This window comes from Saimiri boliviensis, chromosome 12 (assembly GCF_048565385.1).
Source record: "Saimiri boliviensis isolate mSaiBol1 chromosome 12, mSaiBol1.pri, whole genome shotgun sequence".
Taxonomy (NCBI): domain Eukaryota; kingdom Metazoa; phylum Chordata; class Mammalia; order Primates; family Cebidae; genus Saimiri; species Saimiri boliviensis.
The window spans coordinates 96,786,447-96,809,604 of NC_133460.1; the positions used below are offsets into that span (position 1 = coordinate 96,786,447).

General features: G+C 42.9%; 1 protein-coding gene across 2 annotated transcripts; it reads left to right on the plus strand.

Moving 5' to 3' along the window:
* Positions 1-1,244: 1,244 nt before the first annotated feature.
* On the plus strand, positions 1,245-22,559 carry TECTB (tectorin beta). 2 transcript variants are annotated; one of them, XM_003922201.4, is made up of 11 exons: positions 1,245-1,341; positions 1,493-1,652; positions 2,386-2,576; positions 3,917-4,059; positions 4,165-4,237; positions 10,940-11,043; positions 11,182-11,265; positions 15,858-16,020; positions 17,244-17,316; positions 19,518-19,550; positions 20,793-22,559. In XM_003922201.4, exons 2-11 carry the CDS (start codon positions 1,583-1,585, stop codon positions 20,840-20,842), a joined length of 984 nt encoding a protein of 327 aa, XP_003922250.1. In that variant the 5' UTR covers positions 1,245-1,341; positions 1,493-1,582; the 3' UTR covers positions 20,843-22,559. The 2 variants fall into 2 exon arrangements, with proteins under 2 accessions (XP_003922250.1, XP_074239292.1); XM_074383191.1 differs by lacking the exon at positions 1,245-1,341 and having other exon boundaries at positions 1,439-1,652; positions 20,793-20,871.
* Positions 22,560-23,158: the final 599 nt, after the last annotated feature.

Consider the following 23,158-nt stretch of genomic DNA (forward strand, 5'->3'; position numbering starts at 1 on the left):
CAGAACTGAACTATAGAGAACAGTAGAAACATGCCAGTGTTTCCAGGCCACAATAAACTTGGTCCTACTGTTTAAAAAAATTCTTTTAATATATTCTTTATCTTCTCTCTTTCAGCCCATTTGTTCATCATCTATAAAATATTTTTCATATGTCTTAGACAGTATAGATCTGCCTCCTGTTACATGAATCATAAATCTACAATGAGTCACTTTGAGGTGCATCATCTAAGGAAAGGAAAAGTAACTCATGGGACACATACATGTTACCAGAAAATGTTAGTTGACTTTTCAGGTAATCTGCAGTTTACAAGAACCTTCACATCATTGCCCCCTACTCTGTAAGTTCAGCCCAGAACCACAGCCACCATTTTACAGAGAAGGAAACTGAGTGACAGAAATTGTTAATGGCTTGCCGCATGGCTATTTCCTTCATTCTTTGACACCATCATTATAACCATCCCATCAATTTAAGAATAGGTTTTGAAGTAAAAAGGAAATTTTACTGTATTATATATGCATGTTGCTTATAAGACACCACCCAATGTTTTGAAACATTAAATTATGAGCATTATCAATAATATATCTGGAACCTTCATGGGAGTCACATGTTACCTGTTGTTTTCAGTTGGATCTTGTCAGGTGACTAAGGATTGAATTATAAGAGAGGATTTCTAAGATTCTTCTTCAATGCCGTTGTTCTGGGATACTAATAAAGCTTTAGACAGCTCAAGGGTGTGCAATTAAAAGTTGTTCTTCAGGATGAAGTTCAAGACACTAGCATTTTTTTTTAATTAGAGGGAAAAAATCCTTTAAAATGTTTACACTCACACAAATAGCATATATATATTTAGTTATCAGGTGCAACAATGTTAAACTTGAGTTTTCTTAAGTTCAAAGTTTAGTGCACCTACATACAAAATAAGAAAGCAAGACAAAATAATTAAAGTCATCACCTGGAATTGTGCAGAAATAGTTTACCTCCAATCAAAGTTACTGTGTGTAAAAAGGGGGAAAAAACAACTTTCATTTCAATCTTGGTTGAAACGGTTAAAAAAAAAAACTTTTTCCAACTCTGTAAAGCAAAAGAAATTAGACTCAAGTAACCGAGCTTCCCATCGGATTACTGTGCAAGCCCCCCTTTTATTCCCCCACACAGTGGATAATGCATGCTCATTGTGACTTATCTGGAACTGGTTTCTTTTACATCCTCGGGCTATATAAAGTCAAACTAGGACTGGGGCAGCAGATCTGGGGAGCATCCAGCAGGCAGCCTCCACAGTCCGGAGAGCATGAAACAGTCGGGAACATAAACAACTCCATGTGCCACTGACACTGCCAACGGTATGAGCCCCACTGTTCGCCTCTTAGCGCTAAGAAGAAACAATTAGAAACGACACAACATCGTTGATCTTCCTTGAGAATGTCCCCAGGACTGTGTGTGCCGCTTTGTTCTTCCCTTGATTTTAACCTTTCATTCATGTTTCCGACTTAGAATGATCAAGGCTCAGGCCCTGAAAGGACCAACATTTGACCAGCTTGGTTTGGACACCTGGCAAAGACCAGGTTCTGAGAAGCAACGGTGATGAAGGCCTTTGTCCTGCTGGTCATCTTTGCAGAAGCCTCTGCGAAATCGTGCACGCCAAATAAAGCAGGTATGCCCTCGGCACAGTCCATTTTCCTGGAAGGAAAGTTTCCTGAAGTTTTCTTTTACAAAGCCCAGTGCTCTATGCTTAACTTGTTGTAAAAATACAATAATTTAGCCAAGTAGAAAAGTACTTGAATTCTCCCAATGCCAATCAGACTTTTCCCAAAGGGAGCAAAAATGTATTGGATAAACTTGGACTTTTTTTTTTTTTTAATTAGAGAATCCTTGCTCAATTTCACTCTCTGACTTACTCGCTCTCTCCCTTGTCCCATTTATATATATATGAAACATCTCCCCCTTTTTTTTCCATTTGACTACTGAATTTCTATCCTGTGCCCTAAATCAGTATTTCACAATATTATGCATGAAATTGCCATTTAAAGTGTTTAAGTTATGGGCTCATTTTATGGAGATTTTAATATGTATTTATATATCTCTTATACATTCGATCTGTGGTTTCACAGATATATTCCTTAAAATAAATTTTCAAATGGGCTAATTTTAATTCCGTGTTAAATGCAGTGTAGTCATCAAATAGATGCAGCAAAAACTGTAGGAGTGGCTCTTCAATAACTGAAGTTTGGGGAAAACTTTCATCACAGGTGCTGAAGAATACCAGGGAAGGTGTTTTTCATCAACTGCTTTTGCATGTTCAGGTGTGGCTAGAATCCACTGTTCTATATGTAGACATTAATGTGATTACCATAACTAATTTTAAACTGTATGTGTACTCTGTCCAGATGTCATTCTTGTGTTTTGTTATCCCAAAACCATCATCACCAAGATCCCCGAGTGTCCCTATGGATGGGAAGTTCATCAGCTGGCTCTCGGAGGCCTGTGCTACAATGGGGTCCACGAAGGAGGTTACTACCAATTTGTGATTCCAGATTTATCACCTAAAAACAAGTCCTATTGTGGAACCCAGTCTGAGGTAAGACCACGCCACACAGTGTAGAGTTGCTTAAGGTAAGGCAACTAGACCCAAGAATGAGATGTTTGCCATCCGTCCTTGGAAGTATTCAGAATTTACCAGTTTCCTTTTAAAGGTTAATCCTGATTCCCAAATACCCTGGAATGTTCATGCTATTTAAAATCTTCTCTTCTGCCTAGTTTAGATAACTCTTTTGGCTTGATCCTTATCCTTGTAATTTGTTACCAAAGCCAGCGAAGCTACCTTCTCGTAGAACAAAGTACTTCCCACCTTCAAGTTCTAAGCCTGTGCTCACAGGCTGCCATCCTTCCTGGGTTTGATGAGTGGATGGACGAGCCATTCTCTGCCTGAGACTTCAAAGAGGTGATAAAGAGCATTTAGAAGGGCAGTTTAGGGAGTGACCAATGTGTAACACAATTTCTAACTCGGTCTTGTGCAGTGCCCAGGGTGGGGTATCATAAGGTAATTATTAGGAAACAGACATCCTCTTACCAAGTATCATGTGACAGATGAGAAATCAGACTTTCCAATAAAGTCACTCATTCAGGGTCCCAGTGCCTGTAGGGATGAATCATGAAAGGAGGTTAGGTGCCCAACCCTCCCACCAAGGTCTAGCACTCCTACTACCCTACCTGCCAGAAGGCTGTGCATCTATCCATCTCAGAGGATGAGAGCAAAGAGCTTCCAGGAACAGCTCCTCTTTCTAAAGACTTCACAACGATTCAGTGATTTCTTGGGAAGAGTCATGAGCATGATTAACAAAACATCATGTCTCTGAGTATATCCTGGTGAACTAGAAATCATCTGTGTGGTCTCAGGTGGGTCACTTCTCCAGTAGATGTTCAAGATCCCCTCTAGCTCTAATATTCTGTGATTTTAGAGCCCAAAAAATCAGAGGAAAGAGTCTCAGAAATCACGCTTATAGTCGGAAGAAGGAAAGTGCAAAGAACCAGAAGGGAACATTCTAGAAATTGGAGATGGGCGAAGCATTTATTTAGGATACTTGGACAGGAGAAATGGATGACCAACTCGATCTTGGGAAATAAAGATTCTTGAGCCAGTTCTTTTTGGCCAGAAGCCCAGTGGGCACATAGAGATTTTTAAGCATGCAACATCAACCTAGATTATTTTTAAACATTCTTAGTTGAATAAACTAAGGAAACCTTTACAAAATTATCAGCTCACTCACAAACAAGAAGAGTGGATGCCACTGTCAGTGGAAGACATTCATGTCTCCCCACTAGACTTGTTTCTGAGCCGTCTTCTTCCACTTTTTCCAGAAACTTCATTCCCATCACGGGGACACAGATTCATTCTCACTGTCTCCTTTCTTTGTCCAGTACAAGCCACCTATCTACCACTTCTACAGTCACATCGTTTCCAATGACAGCACAGTGATTGTGAAAAACCAGCCTGTCAACTACTCCTTCTCCTGCACCTACCACTCCACCTACTTGGTGAACCAGGCTGCCTTTGACCAGAGGTAAGTTGTTGTGCAGCATGGAGGGCTGACTGCCTTGTGTGTGTGCTGCAGTCCCTATCAATCAGTGTGTTTCAGTCCTTATGCAAAATTCTCTCCCCTTTTCAGAGTGGCCACTGTTCACGTGAAGAACGGGAGCATGGGCACATTTGAAAGCCAATTGTCTCTCAACTTCTACACTGTAAGTAGTCTCCAGGTTCCCATGACTTCCCTGTGGCCTTTCTAGGAGATGATGGGATGCTTCCTTGGGATTCACTTTCCCCCATGCTCTGTGCAGAGCCCCATTCTTAAATTCAAATTGAACCATAAGCTTCAGTTTAGCATTGAACCTCTTTAAAAACAAAGTATCACAGAAAGTCAGATTCATAGACTGGATAGAAGAGTTGAAAAGTATAAGATAGAACATATAAGACCTACCTTCTGTAAAGCTATAAGACCAATCTTCCTATTTTACAGATGGGAAAATTGAGGCCAGGTCAACAGACAATAAGATAGCCAATATCTGATTCTTAATCAAGTTTAGTTTTCATTACGACCCACTCCAGAGGTTTATATTTAAGATCTAGCCCTTAAAATATTTGGTACAAGGTATTGAGCTTCCTGACTAGAACAGGGCTAAAGAGAAGGATTGGGGTCGGCCTTCGCTCCCTAATTCTTTGGTCTCTGAAGCCTTTCAATTAGTGTTTCCTCCTTGCCTAATTTGGGCAGGCTGCCTATGTTGACATAGAAGTTAAAGGCACACTTTGGTCTCCCTCAAAATAAAGTGCTCCAGAGAAGCTAAATATGCAATGGCCATTTGCCCAGCTGCCCTCCTCTTTAGAAGGGGTGCTTTGTTTCTTCAAACCTGCAGCTTCCATTGAGGACACATGCACACAGAGACACTGTCCCAGCAGGCTAAAGGAAGATGTGGGTAGAAAAACAAACCTTTGCATAGAACATTAGAGCCAGAGGACCTCCTTGGAAGGACATCATGTCCAACCTGTTCACTTCTCAAAGGAGAAAAATCGTACTACCTGTAACTGCATTAACTTTGAACTCTTTAAACTTGCTTAACCTGGGACCTGGAAGCTATTAGGCCTCCTGAACTCAGAAGGTGAGGGCTGAAAGGGATTCTAGAACAACCTAGTCTATTTTACAGATGAGGACCAGAAGCCCAGAGGGAGGAAGGGATTAACCTGAGAGCCCACAGGTAGTTCAGAGCGGTGGCCAGTCTTGAACACAGATCTCCTAGATATGGCCATTTTACTTACTGAGAAGGGAATGAAACTCATTTCAAGGCCCTTTCAAGGCCTTATGTCCAATTCTGTATTCAAAAAGTTGATTCTTTTCATTAAAGAGGGCTTTCCAGATTGTAGAAATTTCAAGATCCCACAAAATCTGCCCCTAGCCACACACCACTGGTGGTTAACTACTAAGAAAAGGAATCCATAAAGCCCTTGACCTATAATCAGGGGGATAAATCCAGCATGAGCCACCAGGGTGATGAAAAGGTGAAGAAACCACTACAGTCACTGATGAAAGCCCTCCGGAGAGGAAAATAGGTTTCCACACACTGTCAGCAGTCTCAGGGGACTCCCTGATGACAGGCTGCCTTTGCTATTGAGTCCCTGTCTGGAAGTGGATAATTGTTATTTTAACCAGATAAAATTATAGATATGATCCCATGAAGGTTTTACAATAGCTGGCAACACAGAGACATCAGGATTGTCAAAAATCATCACTCACCATCAGCCATGTAGAGCTGAGCTTGAGGCATAAACAAAACATCAAGTCTTAGAACTGAAAGGAGTTTCTTTTCTTTAAAAAAAAAAAAAAAAAATTAAGAGACATGTCCTCAGCATCATCCAGGCCATCCTCTGTGCTGGATAGACAGATAACAGGACATTCCCTTTAACAAATATAGAAGTAAGGGTCAAGCCTCCCCTGAGGCCCACCAAGATCCTTCCAGGACAAATGGACCTCAGCAAAGAGGGGACTCTGCTGTCCTAACACGTTGGTACTGATTAATATTCCCACCATGGGCTCAGTTCCCTATGCCTGACCCATGTGGTTGGTATTTTTTTCTCCTCTCCTCTTCCACTTTGAGAGCATTCTTATGTGTTTCTGAAGCAACAACTGCTCCCTGCATATATTTCCATCAAATTACCAGAAAGAGAGCTGTGCCCTAGATAACACAATGGAATCCATGCACTGCTAATTGCTTAGGATTCTGAAAGCTTCAAATGCTGGGCTCTAAAATCACTAGTTCTACTCAGCAGACTTCCTCTTTCTTTTCTCTCCATCCCCCTCCCACTCACTCTGGACAATATCCCATGGTTGGTATTCCTAGTGAAAAGTTATTTTGACCCCCAATGCAAAATAAAGGAAGGTAGTGGGCTTACAGAAATATCCTAGTGCTGTAGTTAGGAAAATGGGTCATCTCAGCAGACCACAAGTTTGAAGCCTTGTTCTATCATTTACTAGCTGTGTGATTTGGGGCAAGTCACTTAAGCTCTCTGGGCTTCTATCTTTGCATTTGTTAAACGGGGATACTAATAGCACTTACCCCAAAGGTTTGTTATAGGATTAAATGAAATAATCTTTAAGAAGCACTTAGCGCAGTACCTGGCACAAGTTAAGTGCCCCAGAAAGTAGCCATTCTCGTCATTGTAGACTTTGGCCCTATTTAAAGTGGAAACTCTGAGGACTTCTGGCATTGTTACCTTTACAAGGCTGAACAGTGATGTCAGTGTGAAGTTATATTGACTTTCATTCCATCAAAACAGTACTGATCATTCCTCTTAGAGAGAGAAAAATGAAAAAGCTTAAGATAGAAAAAAAAAAAATGCAAGCATTAGAGGCCAAAATCATAGACTCCAAGAGTCAGAACAAACCTCGAAGGTAGCGAACCTTGACTTTCCACCCAAAGCCCAAAACCCTTCTATAAGATTGCTGTGGGGCGGCTTCCCCACCTCTTCCAAAGACAATGATACTTGGGCCTTCTCGTTTTAGATCAGCTATCATATCTGACACCCTGAACTCTCGCCCATGTGTCCTGGTTTTGTCTTCTGAAATAATACCATATAATTAGGGGGCTGACAGCCCTTCAAATATCTCCACCTTCTCCAGCCTAAACATTGTGTCACTGCTGGTGCTTCATTCATCACTCTAGTCACTCATCTCTTAATATGATCCAGTTGCTCTGTGCCCCTGTAATAAATAAAGCCCAGAGTTGAAATGTTATATTATAGACTTCGTCAGACCTGTGCAGGCGAGGATGGGTCAGAGGTGACCTTCTAGGTTCTAGAAGACTCTAGGAATGTGTCCTAGGAAAATAACTTTAGGGCAGTTTGGGTTTTTTTTTTCCACCACTGTCTCACATGGAGCTTATAAGCAAAAGCAACTCCGGGATTTTTCCACATGAACTATTGTTAAGCCAGGTGTACTCATCCTTAACTTGGGACACCAGTTAGTTGTGACTCAAACTTTTGGTAAAGTAGTCCCTTCTTACCCACAGTTTTGCTTTCCATGGTTTCAGTTACCCGTGGTAAACTGTGGTCCAAAAATATTAAATGGAAAATTCTGGAAATAAACAATTCATAAGTTTTAAATTGCACACCTATTCTGAGTAGCGTGATGAAATCTTGCACCACTAGCTCTGTTCCTGAAATGTAAATCATCCCTTTGTCTAGAATATCCACTCCATAGCCATCGATGTTATCAGATCAACAACAAAAAAGGCAGCACTTACCCCATAGGTTTGTTATAGGATTAAATGAAATAATCTTAGGATTATATATAGGGTTTGGTACCATCTGCAGTTTCAGGCATCCACTGGGGATCTTGAAACATATCTCCTATGGATAAAGGGGGGTTACTAGATCTGGAATAGGTTTCTAATTTTCACTTTATAGAGGAAATAGAGGAAAAATTATTCCAAGCATTGCCTGAGCTGTCGGTTGAGAATATAGAGAACCCAATCATGAAGTGTTCTATTTCAGAAATTAAATTAATGATGAGAGCTCTGTTCTTCACTTTGTAACAGAATCAGGCAGATTCTTCCATGAGGAGAAGTGTTATTCCAATATTCTAACATTCTTCTGGCTGGTCCCTGACAGAAAGAGTTGGGAGTAATACCTCTGACACATTTGGGGACTACATCAGGGTCCCCATATGAGTTCCCATATTTGAAAATGGCCCCTTGAAATATGACAAATCTCAGAAAATAACAAGGAACATTAAAAACCACTGTAAATCTGCCCCTTCAACCTGCATATTAAGCCAGTGGATCCCTTATTACTAAGAACATTAATACCCAATTATTGTAGCCATTTAAGTGGTGCAGGGGCTGGCAAATGGGAGGAAATAACTGACTTCTGGGTGACTGGATCAGGAAACCCTTGCTGGGCTTCCCGTCAGTAACATAATGTCAGAGGTGCTGGGAAATGAAACAGATTCTGAATCCTCTCAGCAAAGTGCCTGTGTGTTTGACATTTGAGGGGTAAAGTCCGTTTTATTTTATTTTATGTTGATTTGTTATTTTTATTTTAAGTTCTGGGGTACATGTGCAGGATGTGTAGGTTTGTTACATAGGTAAATGTGTGTCATGGTGGTTTGCTGCACATAGCAACCCAACATCTAGGTATTAAGCCCAGCGTGCATTAGCTATTTTTCCTAATGCTCTCCGTCCCCCACCACCACCCACCAATAGGCCACAGTGTATGATGTTCCCCTCCCTGTGTCCATGTGTTCTCATTATTCAGCTTCCACTTATAAGTGAGAACATGTAGCGTTTGGTTTTCTGTTCCTGCGTTAGTTTGCTGAGGATAATGCCTTCGAGCTCCATCCATGTCTTTGCAAAGGACCAGAAAGACCATTTCACCCAGCAAATTACTGGGTATATACCTATAGAATATAAATCATTCTATTACAAAAACACATGCATGCATATGTTCATTGCAACGCTATTCACAGTAGCAAAGCCATGGAATCAACCCAAATGCCCATCAGTGATAAGGTGGATAAAGAAAATGTGGTACATATACACTGTGGAATACTATAAAGTCCATTTTCACTAGACATCCGTGTTGAAATCCCTTTCTCCTGCCACTGTCTACCTCTTGCAGTTCTGCAAATCTCCAGCTCTATGAAACTCAGTCTTTCAAAGAATAACTTGGTCTAAGCTTTACTTTTCTATTACATAAAGTCACAAAGGTTATGTGCATTTTGCACAGGAAGAAACAGGCCTGAAAGGCTGACTTGCCTATAGTGTGTCCCAAGTTAGCAGTGAGAGCTCGGGTTAGCCCAGGATCTTTGCCCTTCCATGGTAACGCTTTTGTCTCTGGAAGCTAATCCAGAGAGCAGTTCAAGATTGTTCCTAGAGTTGAATGAACTCGAGACTCAGAGCATGGAGAAATCAGCCTCCTTTGAATAAGTCAGACAGAAACACTGCTGTTACTTCTAACAGCTTACCCAGAATGTCTTGATGAGAAAGGCAGGCAAACATCACACGTGCCAGACCAGTGATCAGAACCTGCTGATCAGAGTGATCAGAGTATGAGACCCCGTGTTTATTTTTTCTGAGTTTTTGTTGTTGTTGCTGTTTTTGTTTTGTTTGTTTTTGTTTTGTTTCGTTTTGAAACAGAGTCTGACTCTCTCACCCAGGCTGGAGTACAATGGCCCACTGCAAACTCCACCTCCCGGGTTCAAGAGATCTACCTGCCTTAGCCTCCAGAGTAGCTAGGACTACAGGGCCTACAGGTACCTGCCACTGCACTGGCTAATTTTTGTATTTTTAATGGAGATGGGGTTTCGCCATGTTGGCCAGTCTGATCTCGAACTTGTGGCCTCAAGTGATCTGCCCACCTTGGCCTCCCAAAGTGCTGGGACTACAAGTGTGAGCCACAATGCCTGGCTGGCTCCAGTCTTCTTGATCAGCCCCCATAGCTTCTCTAACCTCACCCCCACTTCGCTCCCCACTCTCCACCCTCCTGCCTCGCTTACTTGCTGCACCCACACTGGCCTCATGGCCACACTCCAACCCCATGGCCTTTGTCCTGACTCAAGCATTCTTCTGTGGGTGGCTGCATGGCCCCCTTCCTCACTGTCTCCAAGGCTTGCTCAAATGTCACATCCTCAGTGAGGCCTCCCCAACCATTGTATTTAAAACTGTAACCTGCTCTTCCTCATACTCCTGATCTTCCTTATCCTGCTCTACATGTTTTATGGCTTTTCCAGATAATGTCCTATGGTCTATGGTAACATACTATATCGTTTCCTTACTTACTGTCTGTCTCCCGTTAGAATGCCAGATCGCTGGAGACAGATATCTTTGCTTCGTTCACTAGCAATATCCTGACATAGAGCCCATCCTAATACATAGAACAGTGCTCAACACACAGCAGTTGATCAATATATTGTGGCTGTGATTGTTATTGTTGCTGACGATTGTACTGGGAATCAAATCCTATACTTCCCAAACCATGCTGAAATCTGCTCAGGCAAAAAGTAGAGACGAGTGAGGGCAGAGGGAGGTGTTGTATGTGCTCAGATCCTGTGTCCTTGGGTGATTCCGTATCACACAGTGCCTCAGTATCTCTCTGAATTTCACTTGTTTTTAATTAGTCAAATCTCACTGGAGTAAATGAGACATACAGTGTGTGTCTCATCATGATGAGCAAATCTAGAAGATAACATGATTATATGATGTCCTCATCCCTTCTAAGATGGCATAGAGTCCTAAGAAATAGAGTTTCTCTGGTCTTGGAGGATCACTCTGTGGCCTCATGTGCTTATGTTTTTGGGTTGATTCTCATCCCCATCCCATCCCAATTCATCTGCTCCTGGCAGACCCAGCTGCTCAATTTGAGAGATCATAATGCCCAGTGTCAATTTCCTTCCAAAGAATGCCAAGTTCTCCACCAAGAAAGAAGCTCCCTTTGTCCTGGAGACATCCGAAATCGGTTCAGATCTGTTTGCAGGAGTAGAAGCCAAAGGGTTAAGCATCAGGTAAGTACATTTCCTCCATGTGTGTATGTTTAAATGCAGAGACACAAAAAAAAGACTAGCTAACACACTTCTTAATCATCAGATGTTTCGAGGCATAAGATCCTGTTTCAAAGTGATGACATTTTGTTTTATTTCCAGGTTTAAAGTGGTGTTGAACAGCTGCTGGGCCACTCCCTCTGCTGACTTCATGTATCCCTTGCAGTGGCAGCTGATCAACAAGGGGTAGGTACACTATCCAGAGACAGGGCTGAGCAGTGGAGTTGGGCATTTAGTGGGCTACTTTGCCCTGACTTGGGAAAGCTTGGAAGAAAGAGGTGAAGCCTGCTGGGGTTACATCAGCGACATCCTCTGTGGTTCCAGGCAAAGGACAAATACTAAGAAACATTACATAGTGCATTCTAGGAACCAGATACCGTTCTGAGAGTTTTACCCTATATTAACTCCTTTAAGCCTTACAACAAGGAAGGTAGTGTTACTATCATCCCCATTTTACAGATGAGGATACTGAGGCCCACGAGAGGGTAAGGTCTCATAGTAAATGTGTGTGTGCATGCATGCGTGAATGTGTGTGCATGTGTGTATGTGTGAAAAGGGAAGTGAGCAGGCTGAATTCAAATCCAGTTAGTCTGACAACAGAGCCATCGTAATGATGACTAAATTAAATAATCCATATCAAAAGCTTAACAGATGGTACCTGCTAGATAGTCCAATCATTTTAAATAAGATCATTGCTTTTGTTACTAATTAAGTGGTAACCAGGAGCTTTTAAAATTTGGAGCAAAGCACTGAAGTAGTACTAGAAGCACACCCTAGAAAAGCAATTCTGGAAGTCACACACAGGATGATTTAGAAACATGCATGGAAGGTAGAAAGACCAGATCAGAGACCCTGGCAGCTTTGTGCAAGGGTGATAAGACATGTGCCAAGTGAATGGAAAAAGGTAATAAAAAGGAGGGAAAAGCTTCTAGAGAAATGAGAAAATTTAGGAACAAATCAGATAGGAGGTAGAGGAATGGACAGCACAAGAAATCTGGGGAATAGGGGACAAAGATGGCTTTGTGTTCTTAAATCTGTGGTCTACGAAGCTGATGGAGAGTGTATTTGGCTGTTGGAGAAGGAGGCTTTTGGATGAGGAAATATGGATCCTAGCTGAGTTTACTAATGGACTTGTTAAGCATCAAATGATGATTGTCCAGAAGTACTTAGAATTGTACCTTTGGAAATCAGTGGAGAGGTAGAGCTAGATAAGAGACATGGACATCATCTCCATAATTAGCAGTAAACAAAGAAGAGATCGTTCTCTAAACAAAGTACCTAACAGACCAATGAGCCTGTGTTATCCTCAGAACCCATCAGGCCAAGAAAAAATTAATCCCAAGGATAAAGATAATTAGATAACAAAAGTGGAGCTACTCTGGACTTTTATTTTTATTTAACAAACACTTACACAGCTCGTACAACATACCAAACATTGTTCTAGATAGGTGTTTTACAAACATTAATTTATTTACATGTCATTAAACCCTCTATAACATAGATAGTATAATAATCATTATTTTATAGATGAGGAAACTGAGGCACAGACAGATCCAAAAACTTGCAGCTATGGAGCTAGTAAGGAGAAGATGTGGGATTCAGACTCAGTCCGTGTTGCCTCCTGAGTGACCTGCACAGGACAGGCTGGCCAAAGCACACCTACTCAGCCCAGCAAAGCCTCCTGCAGAGATGACAGCTTAATCTGAGTGTTTACTTCACATCTGTCATTGAATGATTCCCTTTATTTAGCCTCTGTTAGCAATGGTGCAATCAAATGACTTCAGGAATTCTGAAATAACTTATTGACCTATAGGGACCTGAAACTGCTATCTGGCACTGGGAACCTCCCTCAGGCAATGGTCACACCAGGCAAAGGCTTCTGCCGCCCCGGCATCATCTCCCTGCAGGGAGGTCTGGTGCTGTTGTTCCCATCCAGCAGATATACGATGTGGCCGAAAAAGGGATGCCTGTGGCTTTGGGTGGTCTGCACAATTTCCTCAAGCTCTAGTGTACATGCAAACTGCCTAGACTGCCTATTACATATGTAGGTGCACTGCAAACCTGCCAGGTCAGAAGGACTCTGCGGAAACCCAGGGAATCTGCATTTCAACACAGCCAGATGTAAGACATCCTGATACATTTCTATATTCTTCCTTGTTGACATGGCATCTCGAGGTTGGAGATACATGCACAAAGATCAGTGCCAAAGGGGAGAATGGAAAATTCCACTCCCACAATCTCCAGGTAATGTTTGCACACACTGGGACCCTCTGAAAAACCCAGCTTACAAAAGTGCCAGGAGAGATGACAGGAGAGGCGACGGGAGATATGCACGTAGATGCCCCTAAAGCAGCATTCTTATCTCAAAGAGCAATCCCACGTGGGAAAGGAGGCTCCTGCAGAGGGGGCATAAAAGCTTCCTGTGGGCTTCCACCATCTGGATGCAGCTGCCACTCAAGTGGGGGTGCTGCAGCTGGTGCCAAGAAGCAGCAGTGCCAAGGCATCTAGACCTGCCCATGTTTTGCCTCCTCCCCACCCCCTGACAAAGCTCTGCTTACATTATTTTCCACAGGCTGACACCAGGCCTGAGGCACTCTGGCTGCAAAGAGCTATTTTAAGAACTCCCATCTGGAGTTCATACAAGGCTCTCGAGTTTATTGACCAAATGATCCTACAGGAGTCTTGTTTCACAACTTGGAAAATGCCACAGTTTCCTCACTGTTCAGAGCCCACCACCCACAGAACTGGCTCTGACCCCTTGTCCAGATACAAAGGCACAGCCTTCCCTCACTTCACTCTCTCACTCTCACACTTGACTTCCTTAGCTCCTACCGTTAGCTGAGCCCCCCACTGTCTGTTTCTGAGGGAATGGGGGGGAGGATAGAGAACATCATGGAGGTTCCCTGGGGTAACTGGATCACTAGCTGGCACGAGTGCTGAGTTTACAGTACAGGAAGAGAGATGCCTCAGAGTAGCATTAATCTGGGGCCTGCTGGGGTGCTGTTCAGGGGTCTGAAGGTTTTGAAACATAGACCTTTTCCCACAGAGGGACAGACCCTGATACACTTTGTTACCTGCAGATAACAAACCCCTACGATAGTTCTCTCTGTATAGTCCCAAGAATGACTGTGTCTGCTTCTAACACCTAGTTCAAGGAATGGCACTGAGGTAATCAGTCTTTGTTCAGTGAAAAAGTATGTTTGCTGAAACCAGGGTTTCTCAATGTTGACACCTTGACATGTGGGGTGGGACCATTCTCCACTGTGGGGGTTGTGCTGTGCACTGCAGGGTGTTCAGCAACAGCCCCGGTCTCTGCCCACTCACTAGAGGCCAGTACACTTCCCCAATCTGGATGACCAGTGCCAAATGTCCCCTGGGGAACAAAGTGGACCCCCAAGTGAGAATCACTAGCTTAGATAAATGACCATCTGTGTCTTTTTTTCTTTTTGAGATGGAATCTCACTCTGTCTCCCAGGCTGGAGTGCAGTGGTGTGATCTCCCCTCACTGCAACCTCTGCCTCTGGGATTTAAGCAATTCTCCTGCCTCAGTCTCTTGAGTAGCTGGGATTACAGGCACATGCCACCACGCCCAACTCATTTTTGTATTTTTGGTAGAGACAGGGTTTCACCATGTTGGTCAGGCTAGTCTCGAACTCCTGACCTCATGATCCGTCTGCCTCCCAAAGTGCTGAGATTACAGACATGAGCCACCGCGCCTGGCCCAGTGTCATTTTTTTAACTGAATTATTACCTTCGAGACTTTGGAATTTTATACAAATATTGTATTCTCATTATAGAGAATTTGGAAAAATACATAAAAATTAAAAGAAAAAACAAAAATGCCCATAATTTTGCCACTTTGTATCAGCCAGTGTTAATATTTAGACTGTATCCTTCAGTCAGTTTTTTTCTGCGCTTATATTAGAAGTGTGGCCACGTTTTTTACAAAGGTAACTATGTAGATACATATAATTTAAGTAATATTTCTTTCTTTCTTTTTTTTTTTTTTTTTTTTTTGAGACAGAGTCTCACTCTGTTGCCAGGCCCCAGGCTGGAGTGCAGTGGCACAATCTTGGCTCATTGCAACCTCCGCCTCCTGGGTTCAAGCAATTCTTCTGCCTCAGCCTCCCAAGTAGCTGGGACTACAGGCGCACACCACCATACCCAGCTAATTTTTTTATTTTTAGTAGAGACCAGGTTTCACCATGTTGGCCAGGATGGTCTCGATCTCTTGACCTCATGATCCGCCCGCCTCAGCCTCCCAAAGTGCTGGGATTACAGGCTTGAGCCACCACGCCCGGCCACAATAATATTTCTTAAATACAAATTTCGGATGGCAAAACCTCATAATACACACACAGAAATGTGTTGGGTGTGTCTTGAGCTTAGGCAGCTGTGGCAACATTGGCAATGCTGCTCTGGGTGCCATGGCCCCTACCTTGCATGTCCCTCAAGCGCTGGACATATCCCAGTCCTCGGAGGGCTTTCTCTCCTAGGGAGTGTCTTTCTCTGGGACAGAGGTGCAACTTACTAAAAATGTGGCTCCTTACAAGTTGCTCCCCTCCCACTGTACCTTGTCTGTAGAATGGGGACAGTCATACCCATCTCCTAGCTCATCAACCTGACCTCACAGTTGTGAGGGTCAAGTGAGGTGCTGCTAATCCAAATGCCTGGGGAGGTTATAGCAACCTCGGGGAGCCTTGTATGTAAATTGCTCAGCAGCTTTTACTGGAGTTCAAGGAGGTGACAGCTCACTCTTCTTTCCCCATCTGCCTCAGCTGCCCCACGGATGAAACCGTCCTCGTGCATGAGAATGGGAAAGATCACAGGGCAACCTTCCAATTTAATGCTTTCCGGTTCCAGAACATCCCCAAACTCTCCAAGGTGTGGTTACACTGTGAGACGTTCATCTGCGACAGCGAGAAACTCTCCTGCCCAGTGGTGAGCCGCCTCTCTCCAGAAGGACGATGTTACTCAAAGGGCCCCGGTATTGGAGGCACTGTAGTTTGAGTGGGGAAATTAACCAGGCCAGTGCAGCTGCGTGCTGAGAGCATCTGGAGGAGATGGCAGTGGGTATAAGGGCAGACACTTGTTGGGAAAGACACTACGGGTCCTATCCGCCCTGCCCCCACAAGTGTCATCTAAGCTGCTGGGACCTGCTTTTCTCGTCCTTAAGCAGGGTGTAATAAGTAATGATGTCCCTTCCCTTATCAAAGAGCAGTGTAGGTAAATGAAAGTGATCACAGACATGGAAACACTTTGAAGAAGTGAAAAGGGCAAGGGAAATTCAAGGTCTAAGTGGCAGGGACAGGCTGTGAACATAACTCAAAAGGTTGGTGTTTTTAGTCTTGACTGAACAGCCTGAGGGTTCACCTCTGTGACTTCAGAGAGCTGCGGCAGAAATTCCCAACACTGGGCTGTGGCTGATATGATCGTGTGAGAGGAAGGCCTGGAAGGCTGTGCTTTAACAAGCCATCAGTAAAGCTGATGCTCACTCAAGCTGAATCTTAAACTTAGATGCACCGAATCTCAAACTGTTCTCCTTTCTGGTCTCTTTCAACTGGAGACCTCAGTGTTTCCAAAGAGGCTGCTACCTACATAGCCCATAGTAACCAACAAAAATAAGGTCATCATCTCCATGACTATTGATTCATTTGGCCAGAAAATGGTTCTTTATGAGCCCAAATAGAAAAACGAAAAAAACCCAGAGAGTGCAGAGCCAGGGAGAGGAGGGGAGAGACACTGTACAGTTGATCAAAGGATGAGTATTGATGCCACATGTTGAAAAAGAAAATGAACCAGAATACATTTCCAAGTGTCCAAGTCTCTAATTACTGTGCTGAGAGTGATAGTAAGTAAAAGCCTTATCAAAGGAAACCAAGTCAATCCCTTCCACACTCAACGACCTCTTCCAGCAGGATTCCCTCTGGCTCGAAGAGTTAACAAAGTAAACCTTTCTTTTTGTATTCAAGTTGGAGAAGGGATAAAACAGTGTGTCTCTGGGTTATTTTTTTTAAAGGTAGCTAATATCTGTTGATTGTGGAATTTTGATTCCATCCCATTTGTGACCTTTTAAACATCTCTTTCCTTTCTCTTTTCTCCCCTTTGCTCACTCGTCATCCCACATTCCCCGCTCCTCTTCCTCTGCCTCTCTGGGTCATCAGACCTGCGATAAGCGGCAGCGCCTCCTGCGAGACCAGACCGGGGGAGTCCTGGTGGTGGAGCTCTCCCTGCGGAGTAAGCGTCTCTGTTTCCCAAATAGTTGAGTTCACTCTAGGCTGCGTCCACAGGCACAGCCGGTTTGAGCATTTTCACTGAATTGCCAAACCAGTTGTGCCTGTGGGCACAACCTTCACCTGCTCCTGGAGTCTTCCAGCCGGGAGTGGGAACAGCACAAGCCAAATGAAGGAGTTGAGGTTTGTTATTTACTTTACAATTTTTATCTGCACCCTAAATTCAAATACCCACGAGGAATGAGAAAGTGCTGAGCTTCCAAACAGAACTTGCGGTGAACAATAATAATAGAAAATGAGATGTCATGGGGCTGGGTGTGGTGGCTCAAGCCTATAATCCCAGCACTTTGGGAGGCCTAGGTGGGCAGATCACTTGAGGTCAAGAGTTCGAGACCTGCCTGACCAACATGGGAAACACCGTCTCTACTAAAAATATATAATTATCCTGGCTTGGTGGGATACGCCTGTAATCCCAGCTACTGGGGAGGCCAAGACAGGAGAATCACTGGAACCTGGGAGGTGGAGGTTGCAGTGAGCCAAGATCACATATTGTACTCCAGCCTGGGCAACAAGAGCAAAACTCCATCGAAAGAAAAGAAAAGAAGAGAAGAAAGAAGGAAGAAGAGAGAGGAAAGAAAGAAAAGAAAGAAAGAAAGAAAGAAAGAAAGAAAGAAAGAAAGAAAGAAAGAAAGAGAAAGAGAAAGAAGAAAAAAAGAAAGAAATAGAGAAAGAGAGAGAGGGAGGGAGGAAGGAAGGAAGGAAGGAAATTAGATGTCATGAGAATATCATGTGCAAATCAAAAAACCTTTACTGAGTATTCATCACTGTCTGGCCTGGGCAGGGCACTAGGAATAAGTGTGAGCCACGCAGGCCCTGTCCTCACGGGAATTACTGTCTAGCAAGGAGAGAGATGTTAAGACAGTAAGGGAAAGGAAAATTACTGTGAAGCAGGGTGACAGTGGGCTGGTGCCACGGGAGTATAGTTGATCATCACTAATGTGAAAACCCAAAGCCTGTGGGAAGGCGGGAAGCTAGAGCGTCTCTATCTTAGAGGACACTCACCAAGCTATGGCCAAGGGCCAAGGCCCCAGTGACTCCTGGTTTTATGGTCTGCAAAATAAGAACAGTTTTCACATTTTTATGTGGTTCAAGAAAAGAATCAAAACAATATTCATGACACATAAAAATTATATGAAATTCAGGGCCAGGTGCAGTGGCTCACGCCTTTAATCCCAGAACTTTGGGAGGTCGAGGTAAGTGGATCTCCTGAGATCAGGAGTTCAAGACTAGCCTGGCCAACACGGTGAAACCCCGTCCTTACTAAAAATACAAAAGGTAGCCAGGAGTGGTGGTGCGAACCTGTAGTCCCAGCTACTGGAGAGGCTGAGGCCAGAGAATTGCTTGAACCTGGGAGGTGGAGGTTGCAGTGAGCTGAGATCACACCACTACACTCCAGCCTGGGCAACAAGAATGAAACTCCATCTCAAAAAAAAAAGTATATAAAATTCAAATTTCAGTGCCTTTAAAGAAAGTTTTATTAGAACACAGCAACACTCATTCATGAAGATATTGTCTACAGCTGCGCACTGCAACTACAGGGTAGATTGGTGGCAGCAGAGATGGGATGGCCTGCAAAGCTGATAATATTTACTATCTGGTTCTTTCCAGAAAGCTTACCAACCCCTGCCTTGGAGAGAAAGTGTTGTGAGATGAAACTTTGTAAACTCCCAGTATAAACTGTCTGAAAGGCAATGGGGCACCTGATGGTTTAATCAGGGGAGGGTTATGGTTAGGTTTTGCGTTTTGATTGATTGATTGATTGATTGAGACAGAGTTTCAGTCTGTCACCCAGGTTGGAGTACAACGGCATGATCTCAGCTTCAAAGAAGTCTCTTGACTCAGCCTACCAATTAGCTGGGATTACAGGCACGTGCCACCACACCCCATTCATTTTTGTATTTTTGGTAGAGACAGAGTTTCACCATGTTGGCCAGGCTGGTATCAAACTCCCAACCTCAAGTGATTCACCCACCTCGGCCTCCCAAAGTGCTGGGATTACAAAGTGCTCAGCCTCCCAAAGTGCTGGTGGTCGGGTGAGCCACCACACCCAACCAGGGTTTGTGTTTTAGAAACATCACTCTGAGACGTTTCCTTTCCACGATCTTTTCTTAAACTTTCTCCGTTCTCTCTCTTTCCTCACTACAGGCAAGGGATTTTCCAGTCTCTATAGCTTCTCAGGTAAGGAAAAGAGACACTTCTGAGATTTTGTGGGACTGTGCTGCTAAAAGGCAGAGAGTGTTTTAAATGAAGCCTAACTTTGGCCCCAGCAAAATTTTTAAGGATTGAAAATTATACTTTAAAGCACACCTGAGTGGGGCAGACGGGGCGCGATCAAGAGGTCTCCCTCTGACCAGCCCCTGAACTCAGAAGAGAGGGAGAAACGGAAGGTAAATTGGACGAAGCAGAACTGGACCTCACTTCCGCTAGTCTCAGTAAAGCCATCACCAGATGGCTTCCCTTGGATTCTAACATTTGGAGAACAAGATTTTCAGTGATCTGTTCATTCAACAAATATTTGAATTCTTATTATGGTTCTGTCTCTCATTACCTGAGTGACCTTGGCCAATGACCTCACCCCTCCATACCCCAGTTCCCTCTGTGAAATTGGGCTAATGATTGTCCCTATCTACACGGCAAATGTGTTTGCAAATGCAAACTCAGCCAATGAAATTACACAGTAGCACATCTTGGTAACTGGCCACCCCAGTGATCCAGATTTACGTTGTCGACAAAATAAAATGCATAGATATTTAATTTCAACTAAGGGCACTGAACGATGTCCAGCAAACACCCAGTCAGCGTGAGCCATGATTATGATGACTGTACCAGGAAGTGGTCTTGTGGGTACTGCCATGAGCAAGACAGACAAGGCTCCTTAATACGTGTAAAGTATTGGGAGCGATCGGAGATGTGATTTAGAGAGTAGCCAGGGAATCCCCTTAGAGGAAGAAACATTTCAGCTAAGACCCAAGATCTCACCTGAATGATGAGAAGGAAGCAACTACACAAGGAAATGGGGTAAGACAGTTCAATTTATTAATAATCTCGCAGACATAGATTTTGCTCTCATCATTACAGGAAAATCGTGCAAATCAACTTTTAAAACGCCGATCCCAGATTCTCACCTTTTTTAAGTTCTACAGTGAAAGCCCTACAGTGCAATGCACCATCACTGTATTATGAAAGTTCTTATTTCTATCTGTTGGAGGTTTACCGCCTAGGTTATCTGTCAGGTTCTTTATGCTGATAAACGTGAGCTACAGAATCCCCAAGGGATCAACAAAATTGACTTTGTCTAAAATGTGTGGAATTTTATGAAGACCCCTGAGTTGATCCTGTTGCGTTAACTCTTTTGCTGAGTTGGCTTTACCCTTGTAGAACTGTCTCTGAGTGCCATCTCCCTCCCCTTCTGGTCCACAGTTGTTCTGCACCACCTCATCGTGATGTTGGGGATTTGTGCTGTGTTATAGGAGTTAGCCGGGCAGCTCCACTCCTCCACCCACAAACATCCTCAGCGAATGACAAACACGTTTCTTGTGCTGCCAAAAGAACAAACAGAAGAGCAGAGAATAGCACTTTGCCAAATATGCGTTCCAATCATTTCTGTGAATTCGGTGATGGTTTTCTCTTCCTAAGGAAAACTGAGACCACTTCCTGTGGCCCTTAGCTCCCACAGTCCTTCTAAAGCTGGGGAGGAGCCTCCTTTCTCTATACTCAAGTCAGGGTTGCAGTGAATTCCTTTGAAAGCTATTTTAACTTTAAAAGGTTAGCAGATCCAGCCAAGTACTGCTGAGCATTTTGAAGAGAATGTAGGGTGCAACTACAAAGTCAATGCTAAATATAGAACGCACATTAATAGCCGACTTTGCCTCCAAAGGGGCTTTGTCATTGAGGCAGTATCATTCTACCTAAGGACCAGAGCTGAGTCCCCCGGCAGGGGGTTCCAGCCTTTTGATTGATGACGTGGGAGATGACATGGGAATCGGTGAAATACATTAGCTTTGCTCAAACCTAATGATAAAAAGGAAATGGATTCTTGAAAGCCCCTAGTACTGACCTAATGTGTTTCTATTATACAGTTTGTTAAATACAGAAGTATAATATAGGTATAAACTCCTTGTTTTTATAGCTGATATGTACTTCTAAAGTCAGAAGGAAATCACAAATTAAATAGGAATATTTGCAAAAAGAATAACCACAAGAAGAATACGACTCACATTAATTTAACCTAATAATGTGGCATTGCCCCAGTGAAACTGCTGCTGGAAACATGACCATGAAGTGACTCCTATGACACAGGTGCTATGAGTTTGGTGACCCAGTCCTACAAATAAATGCCTTGTGACGCTCAATGCTCACTATTTTTTCTCTGTTTGCTTTACTACAAAGTTTCCATTTATAAGAAATGGTCTGACCTCATTTAGCTTTTACTTAAACATGGAAGCTGACATCTGCGTTTGTCTCTTTCACTTATGATCATTGGAATGAAGCCCACACACAATCAGAAACGCAAATGCAAAAACAGCCAATGAAACTATGCAGCAGCACATATTGGTAACTGGCCACCTCAGTGATCCAGAATATGCCCATATAAATGATTTACATTGTCAGCAAAATTAAAACTGTATCAACCAATTCTGGTAGAGAATGGGCTGGATTGTGATCAGAAAAGGCAGAGTTCTAAGTTCTTTTCTTAGTTATGTAAAGAGTTAATTTAGTGAGCTTATGATTTGAAAACAACACATCGGTTTGTCTCTCAGTATTTAATATATTTGAGAAGTTTTGCCATCTGCAGTTTGATGATTCTTTTACAACTTGTTTTAGTGAACTCAGAAATTAAACTAGTTATGAAATCTCCGGATACATGAAGTGTATGTTCGTTTAGCAATAGGCTACGGTAAAAGGACTCAATATAGTCTAGACTTGGTCTCTAAGCTGGAGTTCCAACCAGTTTAGAATCTCTTCTTTCTGTAAATTTAGAGTTTTTGTAGTCAGGAGAAACAGAAGATACATTTTATTGGTTCTAGTAGAAAACTCTTAAATAGCATATGCATAGCCATATTCAAATCCTTGGCTGTCAGAATAAACCAATGTGGTATTAGTTTTGCTGTATTTTATCATGGTGTTTTATGATCTTGTACATCTACCTGGTGCTGTGGAATAAATAAAATGCCTTCAAATAAATAACCTATGACCACAGTTTACAGTGTTAATACATCATGTTGATAGCCAATTCCTCAATTCTCCCAGGGCTCTCTATAGCTTGAGCGTCTCAGACTTGCATATATGCCACAGACTTTTAATAATTCTATCCTACATCTACATGTGAAAATCTCCAGTACTGGGTTTCTGGTGCAAGGAGGTAAAGCCAGTCTGTATGATTAACCTTTTGAGGAAAAGGACTCTTGGGTCAGCCCTGACTATAAAGCCCTCATGTCTCTCAACAGCGACTGGATGTGTTTCGACTTGTCTAACAGCCTCATGATGTTTCATTACCCTTCTTGTATCATAACTTCTCCTTTGAGAAAATAAGAGAAAGTACTCACAGAACAATCTCTTGTAAATTTTCATTAGTTCTAAACATAATAGGAACATTAAGAAAAAGAAGAAATGTCATTCTATCCTAGGTATCCTTAGTTGATATAGAAAAAGTACTGAATATAGATTAAGGAAAGTGCTTTTATCAAAATTCTTAGTTGTGATCCATAAAGACATGCTCCCTCCCTCTCTCTCTCTCTCTCTCTCACCAGGTACATGTGTGTGTGTGTGTGTGTGTGTGTGTGTAT